Consider the following 10,712-nt stretch of genomic DNA (forward strand, 5'->3'; position numbering starts at 1 on the left):
TCTCCTGTGTGCTCTCAGACGAATATAAAGTTCTGAGTTCTAAACGGAAACCTCGATTCACCCCTCCTTACAAGGTTTCTCCCTTAAATGTCCTCTCTGGTGGTTTCGCAGACCTGAGCTGTAGCTGAAGCCTTTCCCACACTCCTCACACTTATAGGGCTTCTCCCCGGTGTGGACTCTCTGATGGACATGAAGACAGGAGCTGCGACCAAAGCCTTTGCCACACTCCTCACATTTATAGGGCTTTTCACCAGTGTGGACTCTCTGGTGGCCTTGAAGATGTGAGCTCTGACTGTAGCCCTTCCCACACACGTCACATCGATATGGTTTCTCTCCAGTGTGCACTCTCTTATGACTGAGGAGACCTGAGCCGTATCTGAAGCCCTTTCCACACTCATAGCACGTGTAGGGTTTCTCTCCCGTGTGCAGTCTCTGGTGGGTGCGAAGATTCGAGCCATAACTAAATCCTCTGCCACACTGCTCGCACGTGTACGGCTTCTTTCCTGTGTGGACTCGCTGATGTTTGTGAAGACTTGAGGTGCATCGGAAGCCCTTTCCACACTCCTTGCACTTATACGGCTTCTCACCTGTGTGGACCCTCTGGTGAATGAGAAGCCCCGAGCTGTAGCTGAAGCCTTTGCCACACTCAGCACACTTATAGGGCTTCTCTCCCGTGTGGACCCTCTGATGGATGAGGAGGTCAGAGCTGTAAATAAAGCCTTTCCCACACACGTCACATACGTAGGGCCTCTCTCCCGTGTGGACTCTCTGGTGACTATGCAGGTCCGAATTCCGCCGGAAGCCCTTCCCACACTCCACACACTTATAGGGTTTCTCTCCTGTGTGGACCCTCTGGTGGACATGGAGGTCTGAGCTGCGGCCGAAGCCCTTCCCACACTCGCATTTGTAGGGTTTCTCTCCCGTGTGCAGCCTCTGATGCATGAGGAGCCCCGAGCTGTAACTGAAACCCTTCCCACACACGTCACATTCATAGAGGCGCTGCCCTGTGTGAACCCTCTGGTGAGCCTGAAGGTATGAGTTGTGACTGAAACCTTTGTCACATCTATCACACTGGTAGGGTTTCTCCCCCGTGTGCATCTTCTGATGACTGCTGAGATGGGAGCGACAGATGAACCCCTTTCCGCAGTCGGCACAGCTGTAGGGTTTCTCTCCCGGGTGGACGTGCCGATGCTTGTGCAGCGCAGACTTGGCGTAGAAGCCTTTGCCACACTCGTTGCACGTGTAGGGCTTCTCGCCTGTGTGCAGCCTCTGATGGACCTGAAGCACCGAGCTGTAGCTGAAGCCTTTCCCACACGCGCTGCACTTATATGGCTTCTCTCCAGTATGGACTCGCTGGTGGACAAGCAAGTTTGAGCTTCGACCGAAGGCCTTCCCACATGCCTCGCATTTATAGGGTTTCTTTCCCGTGTGCACTCCCTGGTGAATAAGAAGAACTGACTTGTACCTGAACCCCTTCCCACACACATCGCATTGGAAGGGCAGCTCTCCAGTGTGGACCCCGGGACGGCTGTGAGGCTGCGTCTTGGGCCCAAAGCCCCGACCGCGTTCACTATTTTTAAAAGATTTCTCTCCTGTGAAAATTCTTTGCTGTCTCTCGAGACAGGCGGTCTGCTTCCAGCCCTTCCCAAACTCGTACTTATAGGGTTTCTCTCTCAATGGCACTCTTGGATAAATGGGGTGGTTTGAATTGTCCCCAAAGCCATTTCCACGTTCGCTACTTTTCAAACCATTTCCTCCGGGGTTGGGGTGATGAAGTATGGACTTTTTAATGAAGTCTTTTCTACATTTATAGCAATTACATGACCTCTCTCTTTCAGCTAATCTGTGGTTATCGTGACAATCTGATATCCAGCTGAGGCCATAGCCATCCCAGTCACATTTATAAATTATATCTTCCACATCAAGTTTTTTACACCTTTCTAGAACGTTCCAAGGCTTGCCCACAAAGGCTCTAGTCCAAGATTCTTGAATGGAGACTGGTCTTATGGCTTTCCAGGCTGGAAACTCTTGATGTTCCAAATGGATGGGCCCATCTCTCCGAAGACTATTCGCCAAATTTTCAATTTGTGAACCCCAGGCAGATGACCCTTCCTGATCCTGACAGAGAGAAGCATCTTCTGAAAACTGGAAGTCTTCCCCTTGAAGATTTACTCCGTGGTCTTGACTCCCAGTTATTTCACCAGGCCCCTGCTCCCAGATTTCCCAGTAGGAGAGCTCTCTGTCTGAAAAGAACTTTAATTCTCTTTCTTGAATATACTCCATATCCTTTTCATTATTGTCTCCTATGAGGTTAAAGAAAATTCTGGGATGAGAACAAGGACACTATTGGCTCAGAAAGATCAGGCTTTCAGACTTGGACCAAAAACAGCTGAGAGAAAAATTCAGCTTTATGTATCTTAACTACCAGGGCACTTTATTTTTATGTCTAAAAGAAGGAAGAAGTTCTTATGAATAAGCTTTGAAGTTAAATGTTAACACAGTCCTATCAGTAACAAACTAAGTCTCATCACACAGTTGCCAAGCAAAAAAGAAATTCTGAACAGATTTTTTACAGAGAAAATTCACTTCTCCAGCTAATAAAATTGTTGTTGCTTTTAATAGTAATATCTAATACTACTATAATAACACCTCCCATGTGCCAACCATGTACATGTATTAACTTATTTAACCTGCAGAATCACACTGAGGTAGAAACCACTGTTATCTTCACTTTACAGATGAGGAAACCAAGGCACAGAGAGGTAAGTAATCTGTTAAGGGACCCCACCAGGCTGGGAAAAAGCGGTGAGCTGGGATTCAAAGCAGAAGTCTGGTTGCAGAGCTACATTTAGTGTTCTCACCACACTGCTGCCCAGAGTGACTCTAATTTGAGGTACGTATGGGATGAACTTGAGAAGGGAACAAAGCACAGAACCCCCCAAAGTGGACCAGCTGTGTCTATGCCTTCTGTGAGTATATTATATAGGAACCCAGATGACACTGATAAGGGACAGAGACATAAAAATATCAACTCATCCCCTTTATTGGTTGTGAGCCATCAAACTGTCATTTTTACCATATAGTTCTAGACAATTTAAAAAATCTGTCCATATTTTCTGATATTCTTTGTTGGCTATTTTTATATCTTAGGGCTTAACTAACACGAATCTGTTTATAATCAGGAACTTACAGGATACTGGAGTTAACTGAGAAATACAACAGAACTCTCAATGTTCTGGAACAGTTTCTCTGCCACTGGTTTACCCTACACTGACTGGCTGTTTCTATCAGAGGGAGGAAAGTCCCCTCACTCCTTCCATGTGTGTCACTCTCTGAAAAGCATGAAGGAACCCTGAGAAGGGAGGGACGGAGTAATACATATAGAAGCTATAGAACAGTAAGCTACGACGGTACCAGCAGTATCCACAGGCAGGTTGAGGGCGTAGAACGGGCCTCTGTGGGGCAAGCTCATCCCCTCACTGCCTAGCTAGGACTCCAGGCTCCCTGGTTCTCACCTGAATGTGCACCTCTTAGAGTTCCTCTCTCTGTCACCCAAGTCTCTCTATCTTGTTCCAAATGGGACATCTCACCAGGTTTGCAAGGTTGTTGCCCTGAAAATGCAAGAAAATGCAAGACTTAGGCTCATTTTTGAGGTACAAAAGATTATCTGAAAATGTAGCCCTAACTCCATGACCATCAGGCCTTTGAAGGACAGACAAGATTTGAGACTGGCTAAATAAAGCGACTTATAACATTTCTGTTTTAAAAAAGGATTTAACCTATGTACGAAGACCAAAAGTAACCTTTCTCCAGGGAACGAGAACACTCCAGTAAGTTAAGTTCCCCTCACCCACTGAGACCAGGTTCTTGAAGTTCTCCAGCATCACGTCTCGGTACAGCTTCCTCTGGGCGGCGTCCAGCAGCCCCAGCTCCTCCTCGGTGAAGACCACAGCCACGTCCTTGAAGGTCAATGGCTCCTAAAATGTGAAGCGCCATTAACACAAATACCCACTGGATGAAATGTAAGTTTGCTGTAACTTACTTGGCATCACTAAGATAAGTAGACAAGAAATAAGAAATTATTCAGTTTGGCGAGTCAAATCTAGTACTATTAATTTTAGGTGCCGATAATTTTAATTCTAACCAATTTGGTCTTCCATGGCCATCTAAAGAGTAAAGCAAGGAATGTCCTTTGCTCAGTGTGAGCACAAATTCTGAGGGCAATTTCTAGAACAGAAATGGCTGAATCACAGGGTCTGCATATTTTACAATTTGACTCTAACTTTAGGTTACCAACTCTTTCTCCAAAAAGACTGTGGCAACTAATAAGAGTCCTGACAGTGCCTAATTTTAGTGTGCCCAGGACAGCACACTCCCCAAATCAACACCTTGGCCGGAACGACTGTTCTTCACTCCTCCACAGCAGTTGGGTGAATCCCGCTCTTTACTGCCTCAGCCTCCCACCCTCCACACGCACACCTTTTACGGGCTTCGCTGTCAGCCCCTGACAGAAGCAACCAAGGTGTTTATCCAACCATCTCCCCAAACAGGTGAGACCTCTAAACCAGCAGTTGAAAGTGTAGTTTCAAATCATACTGTATCAGCCTTCGTTATAAATTGTGGCCTAAGATTCGAATTGCTCCAGTCCAGTGACAAAAAAATGGCAGTTATATATTCTGAAATATAGTGATTAGCTGTTCCTATATCATCACTATCTTCATCTAGATTGTGACATGCTTTATGCTTTCTCGAGAGGGAGAAAATTGCGTATGAGGTCTTCAGAATTACACTCTATCTTCAGTCTGTCCTTGGAATACCTGTGACAAGGTATTACAAAGTTAAGAGTGAGCTGTGATACCACAGGTATTTCACCTTTACCAAAATTCATGGAGGCGAGGTAGCTATAGTAAGGTTTAGTGCATACATGTCAACATATTACTCATTCGAGAAATATTCAGTACCTATAAAACAGTGTTAGGCAGTAGGAATTAGGCAAGAAAGACACAGCCCTGCCCTCATGGGGCCTGCGCTGGAAGTCCCCAAGACCACCTCCAAGTTCTATGTTGCACTAGACAGACTTACAGGACTCAGTATGTAGTCATACCCACAGCTAAGACTTATTACAGTTAAAAAGCAAAATGAGCAGAGAGGCACATGGGGTGAAGTCTGGCAGAAGCCAGGTGCAACCAGGTGTGCTGCTGTAACAGATCTTAGCCACGAGGAAAACTATACACTGAGTCCCTTGAGTCCTGGCAAATCTCCAAACGAGAGGGTCATCTTGAGGACTCCAAACCAGGAGATGAAGTAACTTGGTCAAGGTCACACAGCTAGTAAGAGATGGAGCTAGAACTTGAACGCAAAGAGCCCAGTTCCAGAGACACTGTATGTTAATAACTGTCCTTTTTATAAAAGCCAAGATGTGTTTACTACCAGAAAATGAGAAGATACAAAGCAGATAATTTTAATACCTTCATTTATAGCAAACATACTATAAGGCGGGCACCGGACTAAGTACTTTTATATGATTTATCTCATTTAATCCTCGCAGTACTCACAGAAAGTGAGAACTTTCTAGAGTGTTGAAAATGATCTATTACCTGCTCTATTATCTGTCATCTGCAACTACTCACAAGGTAGTTACTATTGCTATCCCTGTTTCGCAGAGAGAAAAATGGGATCTCAGAAGTGAACATTGTCAAGGAACACACATCTAATAAATGCAGGGTCAGGACTGAATCAGCCTTACTAACCATGCTGTCACCTCTCTGCTCGACTGCTGCCCAACTGAGATCAGAATGACCACAGGCCACAGGAACGCACATTCCCACTCTGGAGAAGGAGCGTCGCAAACAGAGCACATTTACCAGCACAATCCTAGATCCATCCCAAGACTCGAGGCAGCGTAAGAGGGGAGAAAGCTTGGGCCAGAGGCCATCGGTTGGCAATTGATTAGACAAATGTGAACCAGCCACTAACTCCCAAATCTTTATATCCAGCTCTGTCTTCTGCACTGAGTCCTGCCATAACCAACTACCACTTAGACAGCTAAAAGGTAATGCGAACCAGAAAGAGCCAAATTAGAACTGAGTATTTCCTCCCAAATTGTTCTCTCATCTCCCCGGTGTGGGTAAACAGTACCGTCTACCTTAAAATCTTTGATTCTTCCCTTGTCCTCATTTCTCACATCTAATTCATAAAAAAAGTCTGCCAATTATTCTCCCAAAACATACTTCAAACCTGCCCACCTCTCCCTGTCCCCACGTCTGTCTCACTAGTCTGACTCATCATTACCCTTTGCCTGGATAACTACAGATGCTTTCAGGTCATCTTATGTCCCTTAAAGTACCTAAAAGCAATCACCTTGCTTTTAATTCATTTACGACCTGTCTCTTCCTTGTAGGATGTCAGCCGCCTGAGGGCAGGGATGTTGACTGTTTTGTTCTGTGATATATCATCAGTGCTTAGAATGATGTTTCGCCCATCATCGGTGTTCAACATATATTTGCCAAATGAATAAATGAAAGAAAACATGAACAGACCAATGATCACATAAATAACTGAAAAAAGGTGTTTGAGATCTACCATGAAGAAGGGCACCTGGTCTGGAGAACATTACAACTAAGTTTTAGCCAAACTTTCATTCAAACATTCATTTTTTTCCTTCAGAATTCAGTAAAAATAGTAAAACAATGCAGACATGTACAAGAGACTCAATGGACAAGAGTACAGAATAGAATGCAGGGCCATATGAGAGATGAATTGAATGGTATCTCTTTCTTCAGATATATAATATACACACATATTTTAGATATATACATATATATACAAATACATAAATATCTAATGATAAGGACGGCATTTCGATCGACTTGCAAATGAATGATTAACAAATGACACTGTCGTAATTGGCTATCCATCTTGGAAGACAATGAAGTTAAATGTCAACCTTATGCCATTTACAAACTACAGTCATATTAAAGATTTAAAAATTTTAAGTAAATACTAAAAAAAAATTCAGGTGTCTTTTTCACTAAGTTTAGGATGGGTAAGGTCTTTTGAAACTAGCTATTTTGTTGATAAATGTAATAAGGGATGAAATATATTCACCCCGATCCTTTTTTTTTTCTCTTTTTCCTTCTACCAAAGGAGGGAGACATTTACTCTGATGTCTACAGTGGGATTTCTGGAGAGAAAAGAAAACTCGACCCACCTGGAACTCAGTCTTGTCCTCCCCGTGTTGGGAAGGGGCTGAGGCCTGAGAAAGCAGAGCTGCAAGAGAATGAAGCGTGAGATAAGTGATACCCGCCTGTGCCTCAGGTGCCACCTGCGCCTCAGGGACATCTGCCCCCTCACACACTGGTTTCCTTTCCCGTGATGCCAACTCTCCACCCACCTAACTCTCTCTTTCCACACTCGACTCATACATCCGCCCACACCCCACACCCATCATTAACGCTCACCTCTTTCCCCACGCCTCGGGGTCAAAGTCTCCATGGTCCCCACTCCCAAGGGTTTTGAGAGTGGCAGCAATTTTATTTAACCTCTGATCTTCCTAAGCTAGAGAAGACCCAGGTTTTCTTCATTCTCGAGACTTTTCAAGATCTTCCAAGGAGCGTCAGACAGATACCTGAGGTCACAAGCACCTGTCTCCACCTTCGCTCCCCTGAGCCTGGTTGGTTCCCATGCTCTGGGGACCTGTGGGCTCAGGAGGGAACTCGACGTCATCTGATTTCTTTCTTCTGTGCTCTGGGTCTCCAGTAGGGTTCATGCCCTCTGGACAGCACTCACTCAGTGGAGATTTACTGAGTAACTGTAGGCACAGTCCCTGCTCTGAAGGGACTCACAGGCCAGAGAGCCGAGCATGCTGTGGATGGCTGAAGACAGTCACAGAGGTGTCTGCAGGGAGGGCCCAGCAGCAGAAGTCTCGCAGTGGGACACTGGGCCCTACGGAAGGGTGCACAGATCCCGCAAACATGTGGGACATGTGCCCTGTGAAGGAAAACCCAGAGTGTGAAAGTTTTAATTGCACTAGACTGTGGGGCTGCAAAAAAAAAAAAAAGCCCCCAAAACAAAACAAAACAAAAAGACATCCTGTCCTTAAGGATTCTAAAAATCACAATACAGTTCAGCAAATGTCTTCTAAATCAGAGTTTACAACCTTTTTTATTCCACGGCTTCCTTTGGCAGTCTGGTGAGACTCATGGACTCCTACTCAGAAAAATGTTTTAAATGCATAAAATACAAAAAACGGGATTATTTTAAAAGCTAATTATACTGGAATACAACCTTCGAAACTATTAAAACACCAAGTATGTGATTCTTTATTAACACATTAAAAACCATGACTTAACTACTGTAATTTGAAAATAATAGTGAGCTTAAACAATATTTTGAAATACCTATATGAATTGTAATACAATATAAAAACAGCTATGATTTACGTGGATCACAAAATCACAGGTCTGCTAATACTTCTGTGGTTTGCTGTGTACAGTCACAATGGAAGGAAATGCTGACTTTCAGTTCAACTAGAGTAAATGTTTTCTCCACTCAAGGTCACGGACCTGCTGCATTATGCCCACAGACTCAAGTTCAAGAACTCTTTTTCTAAACAAAGCCTTCTCCTGCCACCAGAACAAATGAATCACTCCAGGACCTGGCAACGCTGTTTAAATTGCTGGTTTTCCCCCTTTCACATAGCCTGCCTGTCCCATGAAGACCTCTAAATCATCACAGGACTCGAGGCTTCTTCGTTTACTTCTCCACCTTGCACGGGTCTGGCACACTGGATGCACTTAGCATATTCCATCCACAGGATACGATGCAGGGAGATGAAGAGAACTGGAACCAGCTTGCAGCTAGTCAGTAGGTCGTGCAGACACTGACCACGAGCTCCTTCTTGCCTTACTTGTTTTCTCTTCAGATCCAAGCCACAGGGCAAGTTCAGGCAAACAGACACACACGCTTGGGGTGTCAGCTCATAAGATACTCCAGATTGTACTGCTTCAGAAGGCCATGTCTCCACCTTTGCTCTGTGTCAGAACTTGCACAGCCCACTCTGGCAAGCACCTCTCTGTGTCACACATGGGGCACTGCCCTATACTAGGACTGCTCTCTGAAGCAAGTGTCAAAGGCTGGGCAACACAATACCTCCTACCCCGAGGCCAAATCTCTAACAAGCCATTTAAACTCAGCTCTTTAGTACCTCCTAGGACCAGGCTCTGCAAACTTCAGCATGTACCAACACCGTGAGCGATTGTTAACCCTTTTTCCATATAGGAAAAGTGCAGCTCGCTGCCAGTGTTAATTTAACATCATGCACAGGAACATTACATTTTCTAGGAGTTTACGTTTTCAGTGATCGAGAATTACTAAATTTTGAAAATGGAAATTTACTAAAACCCGAATGCTATAAATAGAAGGATGTCATTTGTTTCCAAAGACTATCAATACACTAGAGCGATGCGAAAATAAGAATAAAAACGCGATACTTGACTTTGGGGGTCAGGTTAGGACTGTAATCCAAAAAACGGGATTAGGGTAAACGCTGCAGCCGCAAGCACCACCGGCGAGTATTCTTGAGGTAAACGAGAATTGGGTTAAAACAGATTGCCAGACCCCACCTCCAAAGATTCAGAATCAACAGCTCTGCAGTGTAGAACAAAGGATCCGTATTTCTAAGAAGTTTTTAGGTGATGCTGATATGGCTGCTCCAGAGATGACACATTAAGTAGCATGTGCTAAGCTACATTTGAGTGGCTGTGTTTCAGGGTTTCTAGGGGCTTCTAGTTTGTACAAAACTTCCTCATATCCCTGACCTCTAAAGGTTAGACTGCCTCAGGCTTTAGTCCAGGAAGTTTTGTCTATCTGTACTCATTCACTCCCTTGCTGAACACATCCAGTCTCATGGCTTCAAACAACATCGATATGCGTACTTAACGTGCCCGCAAACTCCAGCTTTGCCTCTAGAAGTCCCTCTCGCCTTTCAAATGAGAAAGGCAAATATTTGGGGGTGATCCTCGATTCCTCTTTCTCAAATACTACATCGGCAAATACGTCCAAATTATAGCCAGAATTGGATCAATTCTCTAACTTAGTGTTACTACCCAAACCACCACCACCTCTTGGCTGAATTCCTGCAACAGCCTCCTACCTGATCTGCTTCACTTCCTGCCCTCCACAGTCTATTTCCTACACAGTAGCCACAGTGGTGTTTTTTTGTTTTTTTGCTTTTGTTTTTTATTTTTATGAGTTTACTGAGCCAAACTGCTAACATGTGGCAAGGAGCAAGATCTCAAATGCTCTGAAGAGTGATGTCTTTAAATGTAAATAAAGTCATGTCACTCGTCTGGCCAAGACCTTCACCAAAACTCTTTCAATGGCCAACAGACCTGACACTATTCTGGTGACCCAATACTCAACTTCCTACTCATCCTTTCTTTCTCATTATGCTCAGCCCCTCTGGCCTCCTAACTGTTCTTCAAATAGACCAGTCATGCACCCACCTCCTGGCCTTCGTTGCTGTCCACAGACCCCTCACTTCCTTTGGGTCCCTACTCAAGCGCCATCTTTTCAATGACGTCACCCGACTATCCTATTTGAATTTGCAAGCCCCTCTGCAGACACTTGCAAAGCCCCTTCCCTGCTTCATTCTTCTCTGTGAACCTTATCTTCTAACCTACTGTGTTTTTCTTGTGTACTGTCTTTCTGTG

At 44.6% G+C, this 10,712-nt stretch overlaps 1 protein-coding gene across 4 annotated transcripts in view; it reads right to left on the minus strand.

Annotated features, from left to right (window-relative positions):
- Window positions 1–6: 6 nt before the first annotated feature.
- ZNF229 (zinc finger protein 229) overlaps window positions 7–10,712 on the minus strand; it is a 13,841-nt gene continuing 3,135 nt past the window's right edge. For 2 of the 4 annotated variants that reach the window (XM_015589321.2, XM_015589322.2), the window contains 5 exons: window positions 7,461–7,989; window positions 7,211–7,269; window positions 3,851–3,977; window positions 3,516–3,611; window positions 7–2,303 (listed from right to left, as the gene is read on the minus strand). In XM_015589321.2, coding sequence (XP_015444807.1) covers window positions 58–2,303; window positions 3,516–3,611; window positions 3,851–3,977; window positions 7,211–7,269; window positions 7,461–7,494 — 2,562 coding nt within the window. In that variant the 5' untranslated portion in view covers window positions 7,495–7,989 and the 3' untranslated portion in view covers window positions 7–57. The other 2 variants (XM_025046797.1, XM_015589323.1) reach the window with 2 other exon arrangements.

The sequence above is a fragment of the Pteropus alecto genome, unplaced genomic scaffold (genome assembly GCF_000325575.1).
Source record: "Pteropus alecto unplaced genomic scaffold, ASM32557v1 scaffold194, whole genome shotgun sequence".
NCBI classification, from domain to species: domain Eukaryota; kingdom Metazoa; phylum Chordata; class Mammalia; order Chiroptera; family Pteropodidae; genus Pteropus; species Pteropus alecto.